The 27,726-nt window shown below is 37.8% G+C and overlaps 3 protein-coding genes across 8 annotated transcripts; 2 read left to right on the top strand and 1 right to left on the bottom strand.

The window, feature by feature from the left end:
• Window positions 1-46: 46 nt before the first annotated feature.
• Window positions 47-3,981, bottom strand: mterf3 (mitochondrial transcription termination factor 3). 3 transcript variants are annotated; one of them, XM_015030455.1, is made up of 8 exons: window positions 3,838-3,981; window positions 2,342-2,697; window positions 2,080-2,235; window positions 1,789-1,978; window positions 1,053-1,200; window positions 863-934; window positions 607-768; window positions 47-506 (listed from the first exon to the last, which is right to left on the bottom strand). In XM_015030455.1, the coding sequence occupies exons 2-8, from the start codon at window positions 2,694-2,696 to the stop codon at window positions 312-314; spliced, it is 1,278 nt and encodes a 425-aa protein (XP_014885941.1). In that variant the 5' UTR covers window position 2,697; window positions 3,838-3,981; the 3' UTR covers window positions 47-311. The 3 variants fall into 3 exon arrangements, with proteins under 3 accessions (XP_014885941.1, XP_014885940.1, XP_014885938.1); XM_015030454.1 differs by lacking the exon at window positions 3,838-3,981 and adding an exon at window positions 3,688-3,807 and having other exon boundaries at window positions 2,080-2,232; XM_015030452.1 differs by lacking the exon at window positions 3,838-3,981 and adding an exon at window positions 3,688-3,805.
• A 151-nt stretch (window positions 3,982-4,132) lies between these two features.
• On the top strand, window positions 4,133-12,081 carry LOC106946247 (phosphatidylserine synthase 1). 3 transcript variants are annotated; one of them, XM_015030450.1, is made up of 13 exons: window positions 4,137-4,458; window positions 4,537-4,628; window positions 5,342-5,386; window positions 5,465-5,589; window positions 5,805-5,963; window positions 6,549-6,700; window positions 7,595-7,736; window positions 7,881-7,993; window positions 8,243-8,308; window positions 9,963-10,062; window positions 10,529-10,588; window positions 10,959-11,028; window positions 11,114-12,081. In XM_015030450.1, the coding sequence occupies exons 1-13, from the start codon at window positions 4,286-4,288 to the stop codon at window positions 11,209-11,211; spliced, it is 1,395 nt and encodes a 464-aa protein (XP_014885936.1). In that variant the 5' UTR covers window positions 4,137-4,285; the 3' UTR covers window positions 11,212-12,081. The 3 variants fall into 3 exon arrangements, with proteins under 3 accessions (XP_014885937.1, XP_014885935.1, XP_014885936.1); XM_015030449.1 differs by having other exon boundaries at window positions 4,136-4,458; window positions 5,342-5,589; XM_015030451.1 differs by lacking the exons at window positions 9,963-10,062; window positions 10,529-10,588; window positions 10,959-11,028; window positions 11,114-12,081 and adding an exon at window positions 8,823-9,484 and having other exon boundaries at window positions 4,133-4,458; window positions 5,342-5,589; window positions 8,243-8,314.
• Window positions 12,082-13,986: 1,905 nt separating this feature from the next.
• On the top strand, window positions 13,987-25,911 carry LOC106946245 (nuclear pore complex protein Nup153). Of its 2 annotated transcripts, none has more exons than XM_015030446.1 (17): window positions 13,987-14,139; window positions 18,583-18,808; window positions 18,906-19,181; window positions 19,265-19,404; window positions 20,685-20,813; window positions 20,977-21,093; window positions 21,226-21,276; window positions 21,350-21,403; window positions 22,235-22,378; window positions 23,337-23,389; window positions 23,627-23,723; window positions 23,819-23,977; window positions 24,066-24,164; window positions 24,263-24,347; window positions 24,452-24,553; window positions 24,954-25,589; window positions 25,691-25,911. In XM_015030446.1, the coding sequence occupies exons 1-17, from the start codon at window positions 14,062-14,064 to the stop codon at window positions 25,894-25,896; spliced, it is 2,652 nt and encodes an 883-aa protein (XP_014885932.1). In that variant the 5' UTR covers window positions 13,987-14,061; the 3' UTR covers window positions 25,897-25,911. The 2 variants fall into 2 exon arrangements, with proteins under 2 accessions (XP_014885932.1, XP_014885931.1); XM_015030445.1 differs by having other exon boundaries at window positions 23,588-23,723.
• The last annotated feature ends 1,815 nt before the right edge of the window (window positions 25,912-27,726 follow it).

Below are 27,726 nucleotides of genomic sequence, written 5' to 3'. Positions count from 1 at the left end.
TCATGATGTATAAAACTGAATTAAACAAGAAAGAAACAGAACTAGTTAAACTACATCAATGTTACATTTTAATATTTTAGAACAAATTCTGTTTTATGTACATAAATTTATACAGTCAAACCACAGAAAAAAAAAGTCAATTAAACTGAACATATATCAGTTATGCTCTTTGCAAAGAATAGTTTTCACACACAAGTTGCCATGCATAATTTTTGGTAAACATGTTTGTTTGCAAACATCTTTTGGAAGTGAATCCACTGCATGTATCCAGTGTGGTTTTTGTATCACTTTCATCTTTGCATCATGAAGAATCAAAGAGTCTTTTGGAACAAATAAAAATCTTCCAATGTGGCCATTGCAAGCTCCGTGCAAAAGATCTCATCCGGCAGGGACGCCAAGCGGTCCAGTGAGATGTAGCTGGGCAGGTCTGGGTCATACTGAGCTTTCCCAAGATACTCCAGAAACAAGTGGCGCTCTCTGAGACGCAAGAACTTTGAGTTGAGAACCTGGAAGACAATAAAAAACAGAGTTATAAAATTATAGATTTGGACAAAAATGAAGCAAAATTTAGTAAGAGAGACAGAACAAATGGCCATTGTCACCTACCTGTGGAAACTTTGTGATCAGGTGATGGGGAACTTTCATGGTGTTGTGAACAAAGTCAAATATCTGGGTTAGTTTCTTTTTACTGGCTGTCAAAACCTTAGGGATGGCAATAACAATGTGCTGGATCTCATTTTGCTTAAAGCCAAACTCTATTTCGCACACCTGCAGAAAACATTTACAAAAAAAAAAGGATTTTGTTCATCATCTAAACAAACTTAAACTATGATTTTCTCAATATCAAGCTTTGACTCGATACCTTTAAGTTTTCTTTAACAGGCTCCAAGCTGCCACACAGTAATCTGGGGAGACGAGCAACAACGTTCCGCGTCTGCAGACACATGTGGAAATTATTAGTGTTTACCGCTCATCAATAAAAGAAAATGAAAAATCCCTGCTCATTTCAAAAATATTTTCATGGGATCTCTTGTGATTTCCCGACAACCTACGTTGGAAGCACTGAGTTTGAGTTGCTGCTGAAAAAAACCCAGCCTGTTGTCCAGCCTCTTCACGCTGAAGCTAAGAAGATACGGTGCTCTGGAGACCATAGATGCAACCGTTTCTGAACTGAACTTCCTGGACGTCAGGTAGTTCACTCTTGATACAAAAGAGAAAACATCATCAACACAAATAATTTCGAGGAGGAAATGTCAACATTGTGTCTAATATTTATATTCATTTCTCCATTCTCCATATTATGCGACGTTACAGCAACCAACATTAATGCATTTTATTGGGACTTTGTGATAGAGCAACGTGAAAAAAAAAAAAAAAGCTTTCAGATCTTTTGTGAAATAGAATCAAAAAGGTGTGATATGCGTCTTTATCAGAGCCCACATTTCTCTGATAACCCTCAAGAAATCCCACTGGAAAATACTGACTACCTGTGAATTATGTTTTCAATGGGGGTTGAGTTACAAAATAACATGCCAATTCTTGAAGATCTCATGGAGCATCAATTTTATCTGAAAAAAAAACAGCTATTGAACAGCTGGACAGCAGTTACAACTGTTAACTCTGCAACTTTTCAGATTTAAGAAAATTGAAAACGATATTTTCCTTCAACCTCACAACTATGCACACAAAATACATTAAAGTTTGTGACTGTATTGTGAAAAAATGTAAAAAAAAGAAAAAAAAAAGAATATGAATAATTTTGCATCACACTCTATATTTTCATGTTACCTGGCCTGCAAGTTTTCCAAGTTCTCGGAGAGGATGAAGGGGTTGTGCGAGATGATGTAGCCCAAGCGCGAGTCCTCCACTCCAATCTCTTTCAGAAACAATAGGCAAGGTGCTACATCTCTGTTGAAGTCAAGTCTGAGCAGCATGGAGCCAACATTGGGCCTTCGCTCCAGCTTCCACAAGCTGACCCCTACAATGAGAGGAGACTGAAAGAGTTAATAAAATGCTATTTGCCTACTTCTATCTCTGTATTAAAGGGGGGTAAAAAAAAAATCTTCATGGCGAGTTTACCAAGCTGCACCAGCTTTGTAAGTGTCTCCGACTGGTCAACATAGTCTTGGAGAGAGACTGAGGCTGGAGGAATGGAAGGAGGAATAGAAATGCCAACAGCTTCCTCGTCACTGATTTCCTCCAACGCTGAAAGTTTCTCATCAGCATCCAAGCCTTCTTCATGAAGAAAACAAAACGAGTCAGAGGCAATTCAGTTCTTCTAGGATGAATATTTTGTGTCCAAGTCAACTACAAATTCTGCTTAGTGACAGTAGATACATACCAACAGAAATCTGACTTTGGGGCAGTGGCAAAGCATCTATTGTTGGCACCAGAGCAGGCTTGTATTCAGGGATGTCTGTTCTGGGCCCCTCATCTGTATGTTTGCTTTCCTTCGCCTCAGTTGTCAGATATTTTGCCGTATAATCATAATAGCAGGATGTTTGACGTTTCCAGTTCAGTCTCGGCTGAGCTGCTGTGTGATTTCCTCTGGATAAAAACCTGTTACTGATTCTGGTTGATTTGCCCACAGTCACACTATGTTGAACGTGAACATAGTGCAGATGAGTGCTGTTCTTTGGCGAAAGAAGACCTCTGCATCGCAGACACAACATGGCACAGGCAGAAAACATGCTCATTCTGAAAGACATTAAAATACAGTGTGGGAAAAGAAAGCTTGGAGCTCAGAACAATAAAAAAAACATTCTATATAAAGCTAAGGAAAACAATATGTATCAGCAAACAAAAGCGGTTAAGACTAATGTTATTTTTAAGCTATTTTAGCATGCACAAATCTTGTTTTGTCATCTTGCTTGGTTAATCCTCTCTTGCAGGAGTACAAGTAGAGTTTTCAAGTTTTTCTTTTTTTTTAAATACATTTGAAGATGCATATAGAAGGGCGACCATTCATGGTTGAAAATACATCCAAATATGTCTTTACATTCAGTGTGTAGGCCTTCCGATACCTGCAACCTGGAATTTTTTAAAATTACATTCAAAATCCTGATTACACAGATGGTACCCACAACATTTAAGAACTGACTTACATTAAAAATGAAAATACTCCCCATCACTACTTTTGTCATCACAGGACAAAAGTTTCCTTACTATTACAAATCCAGATTATTTATACGCATTATCTGATTGACTGAATGTCTGATGAGTTAGAAATCAAAATAGAAAATAATTAATTGCAGCGGTAACAGTAATAAATACGAACTGAACAATTTGAGGGATACACAATGCTGAAGTTAGCACTGTTGCCTTGCAGCCATAAAGTGCTGGGTGTGAATCCCAGCCTGGATTTATTTTCTCCAATAGGTTTTCATAATATTCTCACTTATGTGAGGAGATTTCTCAGGGTTTTTCAGTTACCTCTCACAGTCCAAAAACATGACTGTTGTGTTAATTTGTCCTTATGATTAACTGTGCATGGTTGTTTTGTACGTGGGGCCCCAAATCATGTTTTGCCTATGGCCCTCAAATAATCTGTAGCCTGCTGTTACATACGTCTTTGTTGTCGACCAACTGCACTGCATACAATTATAAGTTTAATAATGTTTAAATATTTAAATACCACTGATTTACAGACGGACTCAACTACTTAATGCTAATTTATCAGCAACCTACATGGAGAGAATGAACATTTCAGGCATCTGTTGATGTCCTCTAAGGAGTTGGCTTGATTAATCTATGCCAACACGCTAGGTCAACAGCTACCCTCAAAACCGAGATCTAGCCGAGATTACGATACAACAACTGGGCATTCACAATACTCACGTTTGTCTATTCAAACCATCTTCTCTTACACTTAAATAGATGTAGAAATGTTGAGAAATATGAAGTGTTTTCACGTGGACCTTAGCGGAAGAGCTACACTCAAACGTCACATTCCGGAATGTTCCACAGCGGTGTTTTCTGATGACTGATCGATAAAGTTTTATTTTTTAAAATAAAATATGGTTAGATATTTGTCACGTAAGATTTTATAAGTCAATTAAGGCAAAATTCTAACTCCTAAAATGTTTTGTTCTTATTAGTAGTTGGCATAACAATATTCACGTCACCGTCAGCACACCCCTCTATTTTGCGGAAGTGGTTTAGTCCGCCCACATGGTTCCTGACCGAACGCTGAGGAGTTTCGTCCCTAAAGTAATTTCTTCAGCTTTCGGCTTCAATTCTTAAAATTACATCGATATAAATAACTGAGAAGGTTCAGGACAGCAATATGGCAACCCCAGAAGTTCGTCCTTCTTCGAATAATGAAGAATCTAAGCTACATTTCCGAATGATAAATGAGCAACAAGTGGATGATATCTGCATTCACTTCTTCTACAAACCACACACCATCAGCCTTCTGACAGTTACCTTGCTCAGTCTGATGTACTTTGCCTTCACCAGGTAAACGACATTTATTTTTTGCTGTTAAAAGTTGTTTGCCAACCTTTTTTGTTAATGGGCGAAACCTGATTTTGACAGGGACGATGGAAATCAAGACAATAACATCCGTGTTGGTGTGTTAGTGGTTGTTTGTTTCTTCATGGTTGTCAGCGTACTGGCTTTTCCAAATGGTAAGCTACATTACAGCTTTGACAATAGTGGTGCAAGGGGCCAACTATTTGGTTCAAACTTTGATTCTTAAACCATCCAGAATTTCCTGTTCTTTTGCCTCCAAGGAGCCAGACTTTCTTGAAGCCTATTAAAGTGGTTTCATCAGACACTCAGCATTCCACATTATTACACCTACTGCCAAGAGCAACACTGGATTTTCAAGCTTTACATTGTTTAAACTCCTGGCTTGTTATCTGATGTTTCTGTACATCGCTACTATGGTTACTAATGACTCAAGACTTTGACACAGTACTCTTATTTTTTTGTCAATAACTTCTTTTGAATCTGTCATGTAATACTTATTTATTTTTATTTACAGTTTAGAAAATTATATCTTATTAAGACTTAAAAAATAGTATGGAATATAATGGAAATAGTTTTGTTTGTTTGCCTGTCTGCTATATACAAAGTATCAGAAATATCAGTAATGGGGGGCGGGAGGGGAAACCAAAATACTATTTTTTTAAAAATATCAGATTTTAGTGTTTAATTTACTACTGTTTGATCAAATAGTGGATTCTTTTTTACATTTATGGCCAAAAAGACTATAATTTTCACAATTTAGGGCCTAATTAGTGCATTTTCTTTGTTAAACCGCTATTATTTACAGCACCTATAATATCTGTCTCATAAAAAGCACACATATTGAAATAACTGATGCTCTTGTTGCTAGGACCCTTTACAAGACCTCACCCTGCAATATGGAGAATGGTGTTTGGTGAGAGTCAGAATATTTTCTTCAGATACAAATCATTTTTATTTCTTGATTCTCACCAGATTCTCTTGTCTTTGATAGGTCTCAGTGTGCTCTACTTCCTGTTTCTTGTCTTTCTCCTCTTCCTCAATTGGGAACAAGTGAAGACTCTGATGTATTGGGTGGATCCAAATCTGCGCTTTGCCAAACGGGAAGTTGACACAATGGTCAGTTCAGCTTACAACACCAACTTTTCATTTACAGATGAACAACCGGAGCAAAGATTTTAAAAAGAATACACGTAAAAGATTGTGGCATAATTTCCGAAAGGACAAATCGGATAAATATATCAGGATAATTAAATGAAATATTTCTCACTGATGGATGTAGGAGAGGGATTTGGTCAGTACCTGTTTGCTACATTCTGTTTGTTCTTCTTTAGGAATATGCTACAAACTGTTCTGACATAACATGGAATCGCATCATGAGCCAAGTGGACATCTTTGTATTCGCCCACTTCGCAGGATGGGCTATGAAGGCTATGCTGATGCGCAGCTACCTCCTCTGCTGGACAATCAGCATCACCTGGGAACTCACTGAGGTGACCTACATGAGATGGCAACGACTGGCTTAATCTTGAGTTAAATGGCCATGAATGTGCTTTGTATCCGCATGGATGTTAAGTGCACGTGAAGATATGTTGTTTCTGATCAGAACATCACTTTAAAAAAAAAAAAAATCACTGACCCCTGATAAACACGGAAAAAGATAAGTAAGTAAATACTTTATGGTAGAAGTGTGATCGCACACTGGAAATTTGAGAAACAAATCCAACTTTAATTTGATTGCTTGTTTAGTGAGCAATGTTTTAAGTTGATAAATGTTTGCTTTCTTCAAGGTCACACTTAACAACCATGATGTTGCTATGTTTTTTGCAGCCTCCTTTTTGCCATTAGGACAGCCCTTTGTCTTTTCCTGTGAGATTTCACTAAGCTAGAGCATGTGGAGTTTAACTCCACATGTTTGCTTTCCATCTTCATCACTGTACATGGCTTCAGCGTGATTCTGCAACCTTATTCACAGTTGTTTTAAACTTTCAAATCATTAAGAAAGATGGGTAGATAAGGTTTTAACAATTTCTTGAAGCTTTTGTGTACTCACTCTGCTCTCTTGTCACTTTTCACAGCTCTTCTTCATGCACCTCCTGCCAAACTTTGCAGAGTGCTGGTGGGACCAGTTGATTCTGGATATCTTGTTGTGTAACGGAGGAGGAATCTGGCTGGGGATGACAGCCTGTCGTTCCCTGGAGATGAGGATTTATCGCTGGGCCAGCATCAAGTCAGTATTCATTTTATTTTTTCATATTATACAGTGTAGTAAGAGTAGATACTGAGTAGCTTAAACCATTTATGTCCAAAGTGTGGCCTGGGGTATTGTGTGCTGCAGTTAAAGAATGGTACAAAGTTGGGTCGCTGTTACTGGTGGTTCCAGCTAAAATTGACAGAAAAATTAAAAAACTTCAGTTCCTACTACACAAAGTATTTAATAACCTTCCTCTCTCTTTCATACTACATATTGTAGTAAGAAGGGCCACAAATACGCAGACACTTTTACTCAAAAGTAGACTTTGGGACATGCATTCATAAACCTGGAAGTGTTTTCAATGTAAGAGGGACACATATCTCTGTCTTGTTATTAATGCTGGTTATTAAGCCACAAAAATGACCAAAACAAAAAAAAAAAACAGCCAACATTTGGCCCCCCAAAATGGCAAAATGATATGCCTTTCTTTTAATGAGGTTTTAAAATCAGTGTCTTTTCAAGAACCATACAAGTACAAAGCTGTTTACATTGATTTTCAGATGCATTTTATACACATGTCTACTTGGTTTTATCATTTTTGGTACATCTTTGAGGGGGTACAAACGAAATCACAATAAAATTATTTTTGCACTCTTATTAAAAGTAATTAGATTTTATGTCCTGCAAGCACTTTTATGTTGACCTACATAGCAAGAAGTTCAGACGCCATTGGCTTAAAGAATCTTAATGTAACTGTTGATGCATGAATTTAGTAATATATTTAAATATCATTTATATTTCTGACTAAAAACATCTGCTATTATCCATAGTCTTTCTAAAAGTACATTTAGGGATATTTTAAATTAATGGGACTTGTTTAAGCACCTTCAGGCTGTGAGTTATTATTACTACTGTCTTGTTTTTGTTCAGAAAAATCCACTCGACCACGGGGAAGATAAAGCGAGCCGTGCTTCAGTTTACACCGGCCAGCTGGACTTTTGTGCGCTGGCTTGATCCAAATTCCTCCTTCCAGAGACTGGCAGGAATCTACCTCTTTATGATCTTATGGCAGGTTTGTCTCCCTTCTGTTTTCTGCCGAAAACACCTGTAATGGTGTTAAAGTCTTTGATATCTGTGCTAACAGTACATTTCCTCACCTAAATGCATTCCTGAGAGCTCTATTAACAATAATCCTTTCTTTTATTTCTGTTTGCAGCTGACAGAGTTGAACGCGTTTTTCCTGAAGCACATCTTCGTCTTCCCGGTCTCTCACCCTTTCACCTGGTGTCGCATCGTGCTAATTGGAGTTATCACTGCGCCCACAGTGCGGTATGTTTAATCTTTGTGTGAAGAGGAGTGATTAATGATTAAAAATAACCCATTTTTGTGGTTAATCAAAAAAGTGTAAAGCTTGTTCTGGTGTGGCATAAACCTACACTGCAGAAGTAGCTTATGAATGTATGTTGTGGTTTTTTTGTGTGTTTTTTTTTTCTTGTTGTTTTGTATTCATTACGCCTGTTTATATTAGTATAAGTCATGCTTTTGTTATTTACAAATGTCCTCCTTATCATTTTATAGGCAGTATTACGCATACCTGACAGACACTCAGTGTAAGCGGGTTGGTACGCAGTGCTGGGTATTTGGGTAAGTTTCTTTGGTAACACTTTATTTGAAGGGGGGTGAATAAGACTGACATGACACTTTCATAAACATGACATAACACCTGTCATGAACATGAATAAGCCTTCATGAATATTTATGACTGTTGTCATAAAGCGCCATTCGGTAAATTATGACACTTTTAATACAAAGTTGACATTATTCAAAATGTCTTTGTTATGACAACTTGACATTAACCAAGAAATCATTAGTTTAAACTTTACCTTTAATAACATAAAGTTACCTAATTTTTAAAGTACAATCAGTAATACTTTTATAACAAATTTATATCAGTAATGATTTCTTGGTTAATGTCAAGTTGTCATAACAAAGACATTTTGAATAATGTCAACTTTGTATTAAAAGTGTCATAATTTACCGAATGACGCTTTATGACAACAGTCATAAATATTCATGAAGGCTTATTCATGTTCACAACAGGTGTTTATGACAGTGTCATGTCAGTCTTATTCACCCCCCTTCAAATAAAGTGTTACCGTTTCTTTTTCATGTCGGCTTTCGTTAATTTCCCTTGTGATCACAGCAAATTATTATTTTTTTCACCAATTAAATTATTTTCTGATGCTGACCGTTCCTCGCCTATTGGGATCAAATTAACTTTTGTTGTTGTTGTTGTACGACCTTACACAAACACAAGATTTTAATTTATGTTGAGGGATATTTTTTGTTGTTGTCGTTCTAAACAAAATTCTCAGTACCATTATTTAAAATGAATATAAAATAATGGCAACTGAAACATGTTTTGAATTCAGTCCTTTTTTTTTAATTTTTTTTTTTTATAGTTGATCAAAACATTTTAAAATGAGCTATTGGAGACTTCCCGATTTCCGGTCATGACACAAAGGCCTCTTATCCACTCCTCAAAATGGGAAAAACAAGGGACCATCCTATTAAAGTAAATCACTTGTGTGATCTTCACAAGTCAGGGAATGACTGAGATAATTACTACTTGTTACTACTGGTAATTTTTGTTTAATTTGCCACAATGAAGTGATAATGATGATGATAGTTATTTTAAGACTTATGTGCAGAATGTTTTTGTTCTTTTTACCATGGATATATTAACAGGGGAATGTGCTTATATCAAGCTTTGGTTTTGGTTATAGTCATAAACTAAAAAGAAACAGAAACAGTCACTTATTACGAAAAAATTCAGAAATGTAGCTGGCATATTTTACTGTTCAAAACCATCTCACAAGTCTTCTTTAGGTTTCTTTTTTATTATTATTTTGCAGATGTAGAGCAGCTTTGAGAATTTAGACGTAACACATGCTGTTCTCTGCTCAATAAAAATTCATGACATTATGCCGTTATTGACCTCACCTTAAACACAAAGAAGCTCATGCCCTCAGTCTGAGCCAGTTGCTATAGCAACAGGACGAGGTCTCACCGTCGGCAGGAAATGCTTAGCAGTGCATTCCAGCTCAGAGCCGGAGGGGGTGGGAGAGGAACGCAACAATCAGGTCTGTGGACTTTTACCACCAGGGTGAAGCGCTGTTGCAGTTGGAATGTGTTGCCAAAAGAGGGAGTAATTGTTTCATACAGTATAATGTTTATATTCAAGAATGCTATTTGTCTGATTGTATGTTTTTTTTGTTTGTTTGTTTGTTTTATGCAGGGCCATTGCATTCCTGGAAGCTCTCGTTTGTGTGAAATTTGGTATTGATTTGTTTTCCCAGACTGAAATTTGGTATGTGGCTCTCTGGTTCCTTTGCATGGTAAGAATGTGGATTTATCTACGTTTGTATATTTATGTTCAGTAGATCAGTAGATCCAGTCGTTAGAAATCTCTTTACTTTGAGCAGATCAGATTGAGATTGGGGTGAAATGGGATGTAGTTAATTTGTAGAAGGTTAGAAATCTGTCCCAGAGGAAACCACTGATGTCTGAGGATGAGATGTTTCTTTGTTGTTTTGGATGTTTTTGCAGAAATATTCCCCCTTTCAGTTTTTTCACATTTTGCCACAGTACAACCAAAAATGTCAATGTTTTAATGGGATTTTACATGACAGATTAACACAGTTTAGTGCATAATTTTGAGCAAGAATAAAAAACGGATGCCTATGTTTTTTTTTTGTTTTTTGGGTTTTTTTTAACAAATTAACCGCTGAACATTAAGTGCACCCCACCTCATACTTTAATAAAATTTATTCCACCTGGCCTTTTTATTCTTATTTTCTTCAGGCATTCATCACACTCCTGTGTCTGTACGGCATGGTTTGGTTTGAACAAAATAAGAGAAAGGTAAGATGTTGCCTTTTATGACTTTGCCTGCTTGTAACTCTCTACTCACACTGCAGTAGCTTTAATATGATGATTATATTATATGATTACGACTTTTAGCTTGCTTGTTATTGTTTGATTATTTTTAGATGTCTTAATGATCTGTGAGATTGTTGTTTTGTTTATCAATATATAAAGATATTGGTTAAAGTTTTTGTGTTTTTATAGACATTTTTTTTAACTGTTTAATTTGTGTGTTTAATGTTGCAAAGTGTCCTTGGGCGCTTTGGAAAACGCTGACAAATAAAATGCATTATTATTACTATTATTAAGTTTTTATTCCTTTAAATTAAAAAAGCCACCATGTCACTGGATTTGTTTTTGTTACCAGAGCACATTTTTACAAGATGAGGACAGAGATGTTTCTAACTCGTGTTCCTCGAGCCTTGATGGAAGCACAGGTCAGTCCCATAACGCTGCTTTTTTTTCACAGTTTGTCTGCAAAATATTTATTATTACTGTGTTGTTGTTGTTTTTTCTCTGCAGAGCAGAGCGATTCATTGGTACTTTCAGAGCCTACAAGACGGAGGAAGGGTCTTGCTATGAACAGAGTTGTGAGCAGCGAAGAGGAAAAGGAACAATGAACAACAAGCATTAAAATATAGATTTTTTATTTTTTGAATGCCTGGTTTTATAAGTCACTGAAAACCAAAAAAAACTGTGGTAAAGATGCCAGTTAAAAATTCTAATATGTTTGAGAGCCAGAAACAAAATGTTTGTGAACCTGCGTGATTATAGTTTGGGATGTTAAAATATGAACAAAAAAACAACAGGATCCACTGGACTGTTCTACCATCAGCACGATGTTTCACAGCAGCATGCGTCTTAAATTTTGCACTCCTGTCCAATTTGCATTGTATAATATTTAACATTTTGTAAGATACTAAAATTAGTCAAGTAGATTATTCTAGCAAAATGTTGTTTTTCTTTGCCAAACTGAATTTTGCACTTGCATTTGAGACAGTTAATCAGGTTTTAAGCGATTTTCTTCAATGGAAGCTGCACTTTTAAGTTTTTGTTTACTCACTACAGGTCAGACTAAGCTACTTTTACTAAAGCCAATAAGCTCAGTGTGTTTTATTGTGACTAACGTTGTACAATTTGTCAAAATGTGGTATCTTTGACATCTAAAAGAGCAGCAGAAGGTAACGGCTTGAATGGAGAAATGTATGTTGTTTATAACAAAAGGTAGGCTTTGAGTTATTCACATTGTTAGTTTTTCATGTTGTAAAATGCATTTACTGCACAAAATGTCCAAAGCACTGACATACTTGAGCCCCTTGAACACTTATGTTGTCTTAAAGTGAAATAACACTTTATGTAATAAAAATTGTATTGACAGATGCATTGTAAACATGATGCACCATGAGGTGATGTGAATGTTTCTATCCTGCTTTTTCTACACAGTTTAATGATCACGTGGAATAAATTTCTTCTTTTGTGAATCATGAAAATGTGAATCATGTGTTGTTCTCACCATCCAAGAGGTGTTTTTTTTTTATTTTGTTTTTATTAAAGTATGTTCAGTTCATGTTTAGCTCTCCAGCATGGAATATCTAGCAGCATTTACAGTCAGATTTAACTGCTGGTTTTATAATTTTGAAATTGAGACTAGGCTGCAGTACACTTGCACATTTTCATATTTTACTATACATGCATGTATAAATATAGCACCAGTTGCAGCAGTTTGGTCAAGCCACATTCAAATGCTACAGCTATTTTTATAGCTGATCTTTTTTTTTTTTACTTTTGTTAAATGAGATTAGATTCTATTTATTCACTTAATAAATAGATAGAAAATTGTCATTGATATAAAACTTCACAACGGCCAACCAGAACCAAGCATTTTGTCAGTTTTGGATTTTGAGGTTCATAATTGGTCTGACTACCTAGCATAAAAAGGACCAGATAGTTACAAATACTGTATAAAAAGAAAGATAAAAGCATTTTTATAGTTGATGTTAAAATGTACTAACCTTGATTACTAACATGAGTGTTGTTTTTTTTTAAACTAAGCACATAAAACTAATTGTAGTCCATAAGATTTTTGATCTAATTTACAGTCAGTAAGAAACACTGGCTCTAATTTTGGAACATCACATTGCTTATAAATTCTGCCTTTAATTTAGGCCTGGACTTTAACCGGGTCGTTTTTAAGTATTGAACGTTGTAGGTCTCGCTGTAAGTTTAGTTTCGTTAGCCTTGGAAGGTTGAACCTCTTCCCCAATCTGAAGTCTACAGCAAACTTTAACAAGTTTTCTTCCAGGTTTGTCCAATCATTAGACTACTGGAGATAAGCACCAGCCAACTCTTGACTGCAAGGAAGAGCCTATTTAGATAATTGATGGGTGGATGGATTCTTCCCATAATTCTAACATGCTTATCTGCTGAATAAATAACAGAGAAGACGTCATGGTATGAAGGCAAATTTTTTTCAATGTTTTCATTTTTTATTTCATTCATTTGCTTGTAGCTGTTATCAAAAGCTGTATCAAAGTGAACACTGCCTGAATAGGCTTTTTTTTTTTTAACTTTTGTTAAATGAGCTTAGATTCTATTTATTCACTTAATGATTTGTGGATGTGGTTCTGAATTTTTTTTATGTTTTTGTCATTTTCAGATGTGGCTAATAATTAGATACATTCACTGAGATGCATCTACATGAGTAACTTTTATAGAAAAAAAATACGTTTAGGAGTGCTTTTACAACACCAGACTTGTTACTTTATTTGAATTGTGTTGATATGAAGTATCGCTACTGGAGTAAAATTTCTGGATTTTCTTCCCACTGAGAGCAAATTTACTCAATTAATGACAAACATTTTAACCAAAAATGCTTGACCAGTGATTTACACGCACCTAGAGTTTGTCTTAAAGTGAGACTTCTTGTTATTCAAATATTTTCTTTGCAGAACCTGTTGTGCCAGTTGGAGGGTCAAGTAAAACATGCAGAAAAAAGTATCTATAATCACTGCACATACCTTATTGTGGTCTAAAAACCAAGTGTAACATAAATTTTATACTGAAAAAATAGCAAAAATATTTTATTTCCTTCCATTATCAGGTTTAGTTGTTTTTCATTCTAGTATTTAAAACACCAAAATTTGCAAATAAGTATATTTTTTTGTCTCTCTGATGACATCATTATAAAAATATTAAATCAGCTGTATCGATCATTTAGCACTCAGAAAGCCTTTTTTGAAAATACTTTATTACTCTTACTTGAATAAAAATATGTTGTAGAGCTACTCTTTCTGGAGTACATTTTTTATGTACTCTTCTCACCTCTGGTTAACCCAGTTGTGGTGAGGCAAATATGGAAATCCTTTGTTAGGTTAAGGCACTTCATTTCCCACAATTCCCCTGCAGGTGGCCGCTGTCCTGGATGACAGCTATCCGGCGCCGAAACATCGATAGACAGTCAGACGAAAGCCATGGCGGCCACGGGTGGAGGGAAAATCAGAAGCAGGAGATATCACATCGCTTCTAAACCTTACGCCAAGAGTAAACAGGTAAATTAAATATAAGTTCTCAAGTAAGACACCCATGTGAAGTACATCGCAGTAATCGCGTTGCCACCGTTCTTCGGGATGTGTTATTGTTTTCTTGGAGACATTTTATGGCCTGCTGTTAGCGCTCATGGCCTCCACGCGCTGCTAGCACGTTTACGAAATGCTAACGAACTAGCTTGAGGTTAGCAGCAGCAGCAGGCGCTGACAGGTCAAACCACGGGACTGTGTCGCTTTGACAAGTTAAACATTGCATTTGTTAATTTTACTAATACACGTCACGCATGACATGTTGAGGGAAATTACCCCAAATCGGTGTTTAACTTTACAATTGTTTACGAAGTTTGGATAAAGCAAGGAAGTGGAATCTAAAGTATTAGCCTATACAGCTAACTTGAGTTAGCACCTATGAACGCCGCATTGTTATATTTGGTTCCTCTTAATGTAGCCTTAACATCTGACAAAACAGTGTCGCTGGTCATAATACTTACCTGTGACCAGGCGCAATGATTTTCAATACATATGCTTTGTACAAAGAGTGCGAAAATATTTCGGACATTAGCATCTGTTAGCCAAACCTCAGCCAGTTTAATTGCGCAGAGAAAGCTCTGGCTGATTGGGGACCCACATGTTTGTCTCCCGGATCAATTGGCGCCCAGACACCGCAGTCATTTCGTGGGTAATTCGTGATGTTGGCAGTTGTAATTGCAGAATATACCTATTTAATGAAAGGCAGAAAATTTCCAAATGTTTTGCCGGATTGTCGGTTCGAAAACCCTGCCCTGCCTTACGAATATTGGACAACCTACTTTGATTTATCAAGTTCTATGTGATGTCACAATAGTCCACTAAATATGTGCTGTTGTAACTCGTTAAAGAACGTGCACATAAGTCAGTAGTCATCTTTTCATTAAGTGTTAATAATCTAAACATATTTCAGAGTTGTCAAAATATTTGACATCGCTTGAAATTTGATTAAAACAATATCAGCATCTGTAATAGCATTTTAACAGATTAAATTCTGGATAATTTCAAAGATTGACATGAATGAAAAGACTTGACCAAAGTACTTAATTAAAAATAAAATGTATATTCCAGTGAAAACCCAAAGAAACATTTATAAATGACATTTGATTTGTTACTGTACAAATTGTTGTCATCAAAAGATTCCATCTTGAAACAAAAGCACATCACCAGATTTCACATCAGATTAAATGTGGTATACAGACACTTAAAAACATCAACTAAATGATTTGGATGATTAAAAAAATATTTTCATCTTTTGGTGACTCAAGCATTTTGTTTTGTCCCATTAAAACTTCAACAATAAATTCTTGGTTCTGTCATTACTAGAAATGGGAAAAAAAACAATGACAAATTAAATTCTGAGTGTTTACAAAGCGATCAAATATCCTGTAATTGCACCTATCAGTGGTAAATAAAATTTTATGAGGAGATTATGCAGCCAGTAGTATAAATTAAATTTGAGACGCAAACAGAAGCTGCGGCTCACAGATAGTAACATACCTGCTATTTGTTAAAACTGCACTCATTAGCCTTCATTCATTAACATCCTGTTTACAATAGTCTAGTCTGTCTCAAGTTATAAAACAGTGATTTTAATGATACTTAGCAATAAACAGATGTGGAAATCTTCAAAGATGGTAAAATCTTCCAGATCAAGAGAAAGATTCACTTATAGACATTAAATCTAAAACGATTATGCTTGACTGTAAAAAATAGAAATCTGAACCTTCTTCACTCTGTAACAACATCTAGATGAGAGTGTTGATGCTATTGTGTGTGTGTGCTCACCGGTCAGGGTTTTTTTTTAATTTTCTGATCAGAAACTGAAAGTCAACAGCTGGTATTTTTAGAAATTGAAATGTGTGAAAAGCTTAGTTTGCGTCGTCAGGAGTTTTCAGTTCTGTCTGTTGGATCATATTCATGTATTAACAAACTTCTCTCACTGTTCTGCTTTTTATTCATCAGTTTTTTTTTCTTATTCTGTTACCAGATAGTGAAAAACCTTACCTGCTGTTATTTACTCTTCCTTTTGCTCACTATGTTTAACACTGGTTTTTGGTTTCCCTAATAAAGTTTGCATGTTTTAAATGTGTCTAAAATTAACATTGAGGTATTGAACTTGAAAATGTACTGAAGTGCATGAAATATTTGCATCAAGACAAAAGCTGAAATTATAAAATTGTCGTTGAGACAGACAATTTTAGGCCTGTCACGATAACACATTTTGCTGGACGATAAATTATCCCAGAACTTATTGCGATAAACAATAACATAAACAATGTCCCCATTGTTGTTTGGGGACATTTTCAGGTAATATAAAGTAACAATGGCATAAAAGTGCAAGAATACATTCTCAAAGATTGATAAACTTTAAATTCTAATGAACGTTTAAACACTGGAACTGGAAGACATCTGGAATATCCAAAATAAATAAAGACAACAACAAATAAAATGAATTATGAAGTCTCTGTAAACCAAATTACCTTTCGAAAAAGGGACAGTTGAGACTAAAACACCAGATTGAAGACTCTTATTCGGTTTTTGGTAAAAAGAGAAAAATGATAATTCAAGTAAATGAAAATTATTGATTTTCTTTTCATTTGTCATGCGATTAATTATTATTTTTTTTTATTGTGACAGGCCTATTGAGACATCCTAAATCGTTGTTCCAGTTTCCAAATGGCGTCATCTTTGGTTGAAACATTACATTTTTGTTTGAACATGTTATTATGTGGCTGCATAAAAGATAAGCCACAAAACATTTATAAAAAAGAGAGATGCACCAATATCGAAATCCAATATTAACATTGTTGCTATGGCTATATTTACCAACAGTACACATATATTTCCCTGCCCACTGTGAAAAACATCCCATAATGATGTTTTCCACATATTTCAAGTGCAAACTAGTTGCACTTGACCAGTTAAAGATGTGTGATTTTCATAATGTGGGAAGTTCAGAACCCACAGGTGTACGTCATAGATAAGCATGGAGGAAGAGGCTCATGTGGTTCTTATCAGGTGCTAAAACCTTCTATGTGTGTAATAACTGCATAACGAGATGCGCTGGTCATCTATGACGGCTCATTAAATGCTTCCCTTCAAGAAAAGTGAAGGATCCTGCACACGACTAGCAGCTGGTTATGACTTGTTTACTACAGGTTTATATAGAAGTTTTACTAAGTTTCCATTTCAGAGCTATTAAAGTTTTCCGTCGTGTCGCTCGTGTAGTTTAAAATCTTTTAAATGTGATGCCGGAAAACTACCAGAGTTTTATCTGAATATTTGAAGCTTAGTGTAAGGCTGCACTGCCCCTCCCTCACATGCTGCTGATTCCACCTGCGTTTTTCACAGTAATGCATCTGCAAAAATCAATGTGATGCACACTTTTAGTAGCAGTTTTTAGATGCTTTTCTGTCTTAAATAAGTGATCACCATGTTGTATGTCTCTTAGCTCTTCAATACAGTTTTGCATATTAGGCATGGATGTTTTTTTTTTTCCATCTATGGCATTCTCACACCGGCTCATCTCTAATAGGAGCTACAGAAAGAAGCCAAAGTATTTCTGCAGTTTGGGCTTCAGCCTGAATGACTAGACAAAGCTGCTGAATATTTTAGAAAGCTTAGCTCTCAGATACATAATTAGTATTCTTCTGATGGGATACACTTCATTTCTGGTTGTATTTGTCCTTTAGTGTCGCCTTCGCTGCTCCAAATTTGTCTCATTCAGTGGAAAAAAATGTTGTCTTGTGTATTTTGTTTACCAGCCCAGTGCCTGAATGTCTTAATGTTGGAAATGCTACTTTTAGATTTGCACCAGATTGAAGAGTTTTGACTAATGATCAGTTAATCCAGAAGTGTGTCTCAGTGTTGTGCAGATCAGTCTCAATACTTCAGGGTTTTTTGGGAACAGGGGAACTGACACAGAGCCTGACCCAGTTTTCGTCTTACTGAGATTTTTTTTGTTTTGTTTTGTACAATGATTGTTAAATAGGGCCTCTTTGCAAATGGGGGACTTTAGATTAATAAGAAATGCAGTTTTTTGCAAATCAGAAATTATAAAGAAGAACATTATTTAGAATGATTAATCTGGGCATTTATTGCAGACCTAAGATCTGACTTATAGGCATCAGTATTTTTGCCTATTTGAAATGTTAGAAGCTGAAAGTCAAATGTAAAAGATTGGAGTTTGCATTGTGAATTCATAAAAGCATACAATATTAAGTGATTATTTTATTAAAGGCATGAGTAATATAGCAGAGGTAATACTTTTAAGTTTTTCCTCTGCACCTTAAAAAAAACCCCATCCGATTAATTCATTAAACATTAGAACTTTTAATCTTGCCAGTTTTTTTTTTCTTTTCAACAATTAAATGAGTTTTTAAGAGTATTTTCCTGTCATGTTTCTTCTTCTTGTAGCAGTCAGGCCTCATCAGTCGAGTGACGGACACGGTGAAGAGCATCGTTCCTTCCTGGCTGCAGAAATACTTCAAGAATGGAGACCCTCCTGCAGGACAGACAGGACAAGGGACGGAGCAGAACTGTCAACCGTCACCTCCTCCTCCTACTCCTCCTAATGGTAATGAAGAGGGACCTCCTCCCATTGATGGGCGCGACTCCCCAGAGCCAAGCACCAGTAATACAGGCAAGGGGCTGTTCTAGTCTCCTATGTTACATTAATTTTGTCTGGAAAGGTTATTATTTATTTTAAAGCTCATTTGTGGTTTCTGCTTCCTTTGCAGAACCCTCGACCAGCCGAGCATCCCTGAACTTTCAGGAGTATGTGCTTTCTCGGCCTCCGCTGAGTCGTTCTCACCTCCACTTTACCTCGCTGGATGCTTCCTCCCCTACAATGGGGGCCTCCAGCAGCCTCTTCTCTCCACCCTCCACTTCTTCAGCCCCAGGCCCCTTCTCCACAGGCTTCTCTTTGGTCAAAGAAATCAAGGACAACCTCTCGCAACACGAAGACGATAACATCTCCACCACGAGTGGGTTCTCCTCCCGTGCATCCGACAAGGGTAGGACTCGGAATATTTAGGGACTTTTTAGAAACATCTCTGCGAATCTCAAGATAATCCTCAGGCTATGTTTCGTTTTTCAGATGTCCCAACTTCAAAAACCGCATCACTTCCTCAGCTTTGGTCCCCAGAGATGGACAGGACACACTCTGGACCTCAGCAGTCTCAGTCCAGTCTCAAAAAGCCTTCTTTCAACCTGTCTGTGTTTGGAAACTCCTCCAATGTAAGTAATAGATGGCGATCTACATCCTGGCTTTGGATCGAGGATGTTGACCTAAAAGCATTTTATATATTACATAAAATATCAATGTAAATATAAGGAGAATCTCATCATTGTTTCAACCACATATGTACAGAAAAAATATTGATATATACAGTTTTAATTATTACTACCTCTGGAGGCCAGGTAAACCCTGGACAGATCACTAGTCCAACACTAGATGACACAAACCACCAACCACACACACACACAAACCTGAGGATATTTAGAAATTTCAACACCAGTTCATTAGAATTCAAAGTTTATTGATCTTATCACCTTTGTAATACCTGAAAATGGTCTCAAAACAACAATATTATCATTTATTGCCTTAACTTCTGGGACAATTCATCGTCCAGGCCTATTCATGTCTTCTTCAGAGGTTTTCATGTCGTTTCCTTCAGTGTTTCTTGGTGCAGCGCCACCACAGGCCAGGAGGTAAACAGGTTTTTCGGAGGGTTTGGATGGTTTGACAGTGCAGAGTGAAAGTGAACCGCACCGACTGAAAATGTAACAAATGAAGTTTAACATTCAGAAATGTTCCCCATTAAGTCTGACTTCCAGCATTTTTGTGAAGAGGAATGGGTAAAGGCTAGTAAAGACATAACCATAAAGGATTGTTGCTGTAGATGTAATGTATGGTTATGAGTGATTATGATAGACCACGCCCAATTTGCAGGGTTTCCCCAGAAAACCATCTAGTCCCGGTGGTTATGCACTTGGCAGTCATTCATCCAGCGGCTCGTCGTGTTTTTGAGTTAAAAAATGTTTAAAGTTGACAGGAAATTTGAAAATATCACTTGATAATTATGTGTTATTGGAAGATTAATATCTGAACACCACCTATAAAGTCTTCAAAAATGCAAACATTAAATAAAAAAAAAAGAAAAAGCAATGCTAAGCCTGGGGGGGGCACAGGTAAAGCCTGGTGGCCCTCCAGGCTTATAATGCACTGCTGGTAATGAATTTGTGACATTTTGACAAAATGCGATGAAGTTCATGGGATAATAATAGCTTTTGAATGTTTATATGGCAGAGTTGCTCTCTAGTGATGATTTGTAATCCTGTTACATCGATATAGTTTCATAATCAACCATATCGAAAACCGATTTTTTTAATACAGTGTTGGATTTGTTTGCAGTTAAATTTGGTTGTTTTGTTACCAAAACGACTCCAGATTAAAAAATAAAAAATGTAAAGGTTTCCACCACAACTCTTATGTTTTATTCAATCTCTCCTTTTAGTCGACGTTAAACAGCACACTGCTGAACTCTAGCCAGCTCGGAGATTCACCTTTCTACCCTGGGAAAACCACGTATGGAGGAGCAGCTGCAGTCAGAAGCTCCCGCGGTCGTCCTGGCACTCCTTATCAGGTGATCTTTTAAAGTTGGAGCCAGTGTTTACTTTTAAAAACGGATGAGTGGCGTCTCATCAGAGCTCAATCATATTCATTATACGTATGGCGTCCTAGCTGTTCAGGATTAACTTGTGATTGAACTTGGATTAGAGATTTAAAGCGGCCCATTTGATTCGTAGGCGCCGGTGAGAAGACAGATCAAGGCCAAGCCCGCCGGCGCTCAGCCCTGCGGCGTGACCAGCGCCACCGCCAGGCGCATCCTGCAGTCTTTGGAGCGCATGTCGAGCCCACTGGCTGTGAGTACACACAGATGCTTCGAGGCCAGATTTAGATTTAAAAATATCTATTTTCGTAGCGGTTGTACTTGATGACAGACTTTAATCATCTGAAGTAATAAAAATGTGTTTATTTTTCCCCCCCATCAACAGGATGCAAAGAGAATCCCAGCACCCACAGCAGGCTCGCCCAGTCGTTCTCCAGTAAGTCTCCAGCTCATTATATCATGAATCGTCTGTTCAGTCACTTTTTGACGTATTTTAACTCTCATTACAGTCGATGGACGTCTTAAACCAAGATGGTCCCCGTCACCAGGCGAAGAAGAAACGGGTTAGTTAAATTTATGTATTTTAATTTGTGATCCACTAATATGAAAGTTATGTTGCAATAAATAAATGACAGAGTAACTGCAAAGGAATTAATGGAGACATGAAGTTAGCCGATTGTTTTCTGACTGGGGAAAAACTGCTTGTCCACGAGCGGTTTAATCCAATCGGTAACATTTAGCCTTTTAGCTAACGCTTATAAACAGGCGATTATTGTCTGCCGCTGCCTGTGGGAGCCCCAAACAGCCATGAACACGCCTCCATCCAGCTGTTCTTCACCAAGTGTAGTCTACTGTGTGTGTAGACGTTTGTGAGCTGGTCTAATGCATCGGTGCCTGGTTCGGTTTGCTTTCCGTCCAGCATTCCCAGCTGTCACAGCTGTTATTGTATTTGAAGGATGAAACAATGTTTTACTGAAGCTCTCAAGGCTCATCCCAACCATAGGTTGGTAGTCTTCCCCTCTTTTGTAAATTATGGCAGCAATGACACTTTTTCCTGAATTAATCGAGGTTATATTAAGTAAACTTGACACTTGCTCCTTAATTAGCTTGAAGGTAAACTCATTTGCTCAGGAATAGCTTCCTTAAATTACATCCTGATCGTCGTAAATCTGAGTGAAACTTCTCGCTCATGAATTAGATAATGTATGCCGAGGTAAATTAACCTTGCCAGATGGGATTATGCTAAAGCAGAGTTGAATAGCTTCATTGCGGTGCTATAAAATGTTTTTATTAAACGTTTAGGTCTGTGCCATATTGAATACAGATCAGAGAAGGCGCTTCTGGCTCACGGTTTGGTTATTTATCTCCTCTGTGTTCTGCTGCCTTTTCCCCAGATGGACTCAAACCTCCCCCCAGTGCAGAAACTCGTGGTTCCAGCTCCAGCTTCTGTTTCAGGAAATCGATCCGTGTCTTTCAGGCCGACTTTGACGCCTGGAGGACTCACCCGAGCCCTGGACAGGACGCCAAGGGAAAAGACGGTACATTATGGCTCAGAGCGATGTTGTTGAACTTCAACAGAACGTAAATTCTGTCACAATAGAACAACAGGCAGGGAAAATAGGAAATTTGATCTTTGTGTTTTTGTGATCTGGATAAGTATTGAAAAAAGACATTGCGAAATATGTATATTCCCAGATTTTATCCCCTATCCCATTTTCTGAACGTGTCCTTCCTTCCTTCTTTGCTTCCTTCTTAAATTGTGTAGATTCTACCCTCCTTGTTTTTTGTCATTCACTCCTTCCTTTATTGATAGATCCTATCCTCGTTTTTGTCTTCCTTTTTCCGTTTGTCCTTTTTTCACTCATCTTTCCTTTGTGTATTCTGCCCTTTCATTTGCCCTTTTCCCCTCATCTCCTATTTTTCTTCCTTATTTCATACCTTACTTATCTTATAGCTTTCTTTTAGCGTTTTGACTGAAAGCTATAAGAAATAATAAATATGAACAGTTCATGTAACAACTAAAAGAAATCAAGGAGCAGTAAGAAGTATAAACTATCTGCCCCCTTTTCACATAAAAAATGTATTTAACTCAGAACACTATTACTGACATATTTCAAGTACGTAACAAAACATCGGCTTATTCAATACCGTAATGCTTCGTCATAATAATTTTAAAATTTCTTTTAAATACAGAAAGAGATTTAGATTGTTTTATCTCTCTGTCAAGATTGCTCCATAAACTCTAACCTTTTTTTTTTTAAATGTATCTGTCCATTGTCTTCCTTCCGATCTTTTCTCTCTTTTCATTCTCTCCTCGTTTCAATTTATCCTCCTTTCTTGCATCTCCCTTATTTACTTTTGTCTTCCCTTTCTTGTGTCCTTCTTTGTTCCTCTTCTTTCCTTCCTGTGTTGTTTTCGTATAACGATTGTTTTGAAACCCTGGACATGACATGCAGTCTTTTGAAACAGACTTTGCTCATCTTTTCTCCCCTTTAGCCCACAAGACAATCACCACAGCTACCTGAAGCAACCCCAGGTCCATCTCAAAGGTAAACGCAGAATGATTAAAAAAAAACACAAAAAAACACACATTTAGGTCAATAAATATCAAGCTGCGATTATGTAGTTTTTCCTCATATAAAATGTATAAATGTATTACAGCTACTTATTCAAACCACAGCATTTCTAATAACAGACATCTATGTCACTGTATGTTTAACATAAATTATGTTTTATCTGCCGTCAAGCACAAGGAGTTTCAGTGACCCGGTCTACCCTCTGTCCAGCACCCCTGCAGCCAGCAGCCTGAGCTCTGGAGGGGGCAAAATCAGGAGAGAAAGGACCACAGCACGACCTTCCTCCAAACACACTGAAGAAGATGAGGTTAATTAGTAATTAAAAAAATGGTGTTTTATTATCTGGGGCTGTGAATTCAGGTTCTGTTTACACACTTATGAATGTTTGCTTTCTGTCTGCAGGTGGCTGAAGCACCGGTCCTTCCAAGCATTTCACTACCAATCAACAAATCATCTTTGCCTACGTTCAGCTTCTCTCCATCTTTACCACCTGCCACCTCTGCCAGCTCCGCCCCCAGCTTCACATCCACTACCCCTGCGAAGGAGACGCTCACAAACAAGGTTGGTTTTTGCGTCCACCGCCTCCTTCTGCTGTGCTGATCCTTGGAAGTGTTGCAGAAAACAGTCATGTTGTGTTTTCTGCCCGCAGGATCCACCAAAGGCCTCCACACCGCCCTGTGCACCTTTCACATTTTCCTCTCCTATTGTCAAGGCAACTGCAGCCAGCCCACCTTCTTACTCCCCTGCTGTGAGTTATTTCATCTCTTTAGATGCCGTTTCATACGTTTCTACTCTTGCCTGCGTAGGGGTGATGTAAGCACGTATACATTTTCTCTTTCTTTGTAGGTTGGTTTCACCTTCAGTGCACCTGTAGCAAAGCTGGCGCCGTCCATGTCAAACGGAAAGCTGACGGCGCCCACAGCAACAGCTGGTAAGGAGCTTTTCCTCGCCTTTCTGAGGCATTTTTATAAGTTGGAGTGCCATTAAAAATCATAAAACGAGGTGAGCCATCTGGCGTGTTTTCCTGTTTCACAGTGAAACCTATAGCAAGCAAGAGCACAGAGGAATTTGAAGGACCTTTCAAACCGGCCAAGACCTTGAAGCAGGGCAGCGTACTGGATCTTCTCAAGTCACCTGGTGGGAATTTGTTCACTTATTTATAAAACTCGGTGATAATTTGATCTTATTGAGTAATCAGATTTTCTGATTTTGAAGATGAAGTTTTGGGAAAATCTGGATTTTCTTTCTCTAATGCGCTTCTTGGGTTTCCATAGTTCAGAGTGATGTTAGCTCAGCCAAGCATCTTGTCTGACAACGAATTCAATGTCGAATTCAGGTCAACTCACAGAAGGAATGATTGAAATAAAAGCTTTCTGAAGATGTTTTTTTCCCCATCATTTTGAAACATCTGATTTTGTAGAAGAAATAAGTGAGGGGAAAAATCAATTAATTACGTATTTATTTTAAATAGATACATGCTTTAATCAGAAACTCACCTGGTGGTTAATTTTTAAAGTTTTATTATTATTCCTTCCAGGTTTTGCTTCTCCTGTTGTTCAAAACTCTCCTGGCACCAACACCGCCTGCCAGCAGCCACCCGCCCAACCCACAACCACTCCTTCGCCTGGCACAAGCTTCTCCTCTTCGCTACCTTCGCCATCAGGGTTTGGTGGTCTGTCCGGTGCCTCGGCGGGCTGGAGCTGCGACGTGTGTCTGGTTGAGAACAAGCAATCGGAAGTAAAGTGCGTTTGCTGTCGGGCCCCAAAGCCGAACTCCTCACCAAAATCGGCGGAGAGCAAAAAAACTCCTGCCCAGAGCAGCAGCACAAGCACCGCCTCTGCCTCCACGACGACAGGATTCAGCCCGATCTTCTCCAAGCCTGCAGGAACCTGGGAGTGCGACACGTGTCTGGTCTCGAACAAACCTGACGCAGTGAAGTGCGTGGCCTGCGAAACGGCCAAACCCGGGACTGGACTCAAACCGTCGCTCACTTTCCCCCCCAACTTCTCAGCTGCTAAGACTGCATCCACACCCTCAGACCCAGTTTCCACAGGGATCAGTGGGTTTGGAGACAAGTTCAAAAAATCAGAGGGTGCGTGGGATTGTGAAACATGTTTGGTACAAAACAAGGCTGAGGACACAAAGTGTGTGGCCTGCATGGCTTCTAAACCAGGTACTAGTCACAGCATGACTGTCGTGCTTCTCGTGCATTTATCTTTCTCTTGGCATTGGGCTGTTTTGATAAGCAGTGTTTCTATTTAAACCAACCAACAGGAGCTTCGGCAGCTGTATCTTCAGCAGCCAGCAGTGCCCCAACGTTTGCTCTGTTGGAGCAGTTCAAGACACCAGAAGGATCATGGGAATGTGACACCTGCATGGTTCAGAACAAAGCTGCTGATGTTAAATGTGTTGCTTGTCAGACAACCAAACCAGGAGCTACAGTGGAACCTAAAGGTAAAGGCAAGACGTTTTATCGTTGAATGTTTAATATCTAAAAAGTCACACGAAGCTAATGCTGCACACAATGTACACTCAGCCCCTCTCATTCATTTGGTTCATACACGTAGAAACAAAAACATGTAGAAATTGGTTATTTACCAAATAGAGACGTCTACAGAGGTTTTGTTCTGACAGGATATGCAGTCAGTGAAATGTGTTTTCTTACTTGAGAACCGTGTTCACAAACACCATCTTAGTGTAGCGTTGGCAACGATGACAAGAACAAAATTATTTTGTTGACGCCCCTTTTTTCTTTACGATGACAAAAAAAAAAAAAAGCACGGGGACAAAATATGACAAGATGTCTGAGAGTTGTTACTGACGAGACAAGAGGCGAAAACGTTAGTGAGCGGTTTGCCAGAAATCCAAAATGTAAGATATTTCTGCCCATTGTGTTTGTAATCTGTGAGTGAAAAGCTGAAGCTTATCAGTGATGCGGTTTGTCTATGAAATTCCACATAATTTCTGACACACACAGGCACTAACTAAATGTTTTATGGTGTCCAGAAGACAATCAGATCTGACCAGACTGAAATCTCGTTATCTAGGATTGATTTTGTGCAAAAATAAATTAATGAAGATGTTTTGTTCAATCCGTAGACCCACCTTAACCTCTTCAAAGAAGCGTAAAAGGTCATCTTGAAACGTAGCCCCAAAAAAACCTACTAAGCCCGGTGGTAGGGGCGCTGGGACAGTCATCCAGCGACCTGTCGTGTTTTTAATTTAAAAAAAATGTTTAAAGTTGACAGGAAATTTGAAAATATGACTATATGTGTTATTGGAAAACATAAATCAAACCCAAACAGCAACTATAAAGTCTTAGAAAAGGCAAATGTAAAAATAAATAAACAACACTTAGTCTGGTGGGGTCACAAGTAAAGCCTGGTGGCCCGCCAGGCTTGTAATACACAGGGAAACCCTGTAGCTGAAGCATGGGAAATGCCATGGGGACTCGCTACAGACAGTTGCTCACTGCAGTTGTTGTCACGGTTGCCTAGAGACAGACAACGCACATGGTGCCGCTCTTGTTGGCTGCGCCTTTTTTAATTGTCCAGCCGGAATCTCACCACATCCTGGAAGCGAAAACCGTAGCAAAAATACAGACGTGAGTAGGAAGACGCACGTCCCTGACTGTACAGCATCAGTGAGGATGAATACAAGGAAAGTTTGAAAATGAGTGAAATCAGGCAGGAAAGCAACACTGCAGACACACAGAGCTCAGAAGCCCAGAACATCAGAATCACTGATGTTCCAAAATCATCTCCTGGTTCTGATATGGTGAAACATTATGTTATGATTGGTTATTGTGGTTTGTCTTGCATGTTGAGTTTAGATGATCACTGATGCATCAGTATTAGTCAGTCTCATTTTTAATAGGCTGACTGTTACATGTTTGGTGTTTATTTTTGATTTACAGCAAAAATAAATAAATAAAAATAATATGAAGAATGCAAAAAAAGATGATTAATTCAAGTGAATTGATTAAAAATGATTTATAATTTACATATAATATTTTGTTGACTAAATGGATTGCATATTCAGTCGTATAAAATTTCATTATACTTAGTCGACCAAAACTAGACTAAAACAATTCTGAAAAATAAATTATGGCTAAAACTAAATGACTTTTTAGTCAAAAGGCTAAAAATGAATTAAATTTTGATGTCAGTTTATTCCACTTCCACAAAAAATATTTTCAAAAAGTAGATTTTATTCCAATCATCTCCGAGTTGTACAACGGATTATTAGTAATTATTAGGCCCGAGCAGCTAAGCGCTGCGAGAGCCCACGCCCCCCTAGAACAGGAAGTG

The sequence above is a fragment of the Poecilia latipinna genome, unplaced genomic scaffold (assembly GCF_001443285.1).
Source record: "Poecilia latipinna isolate Pla-1442-1.1 unplaced genomic scaffold, P_latipinna-1.0 Scaffold183, whole genome shotgun sequence".
NCBI lineage: Eukaryota > Metazoa > Chordata > Actinopteri > Cyprinodontiformes > Poeciliidae > Poecilia > Poecilia latipinna.
The sequence above is the reverse complement of the archived record's forward strand: the minus strand, read 5'-3'. Positions and strand labels throughout refer to the sequence as shown.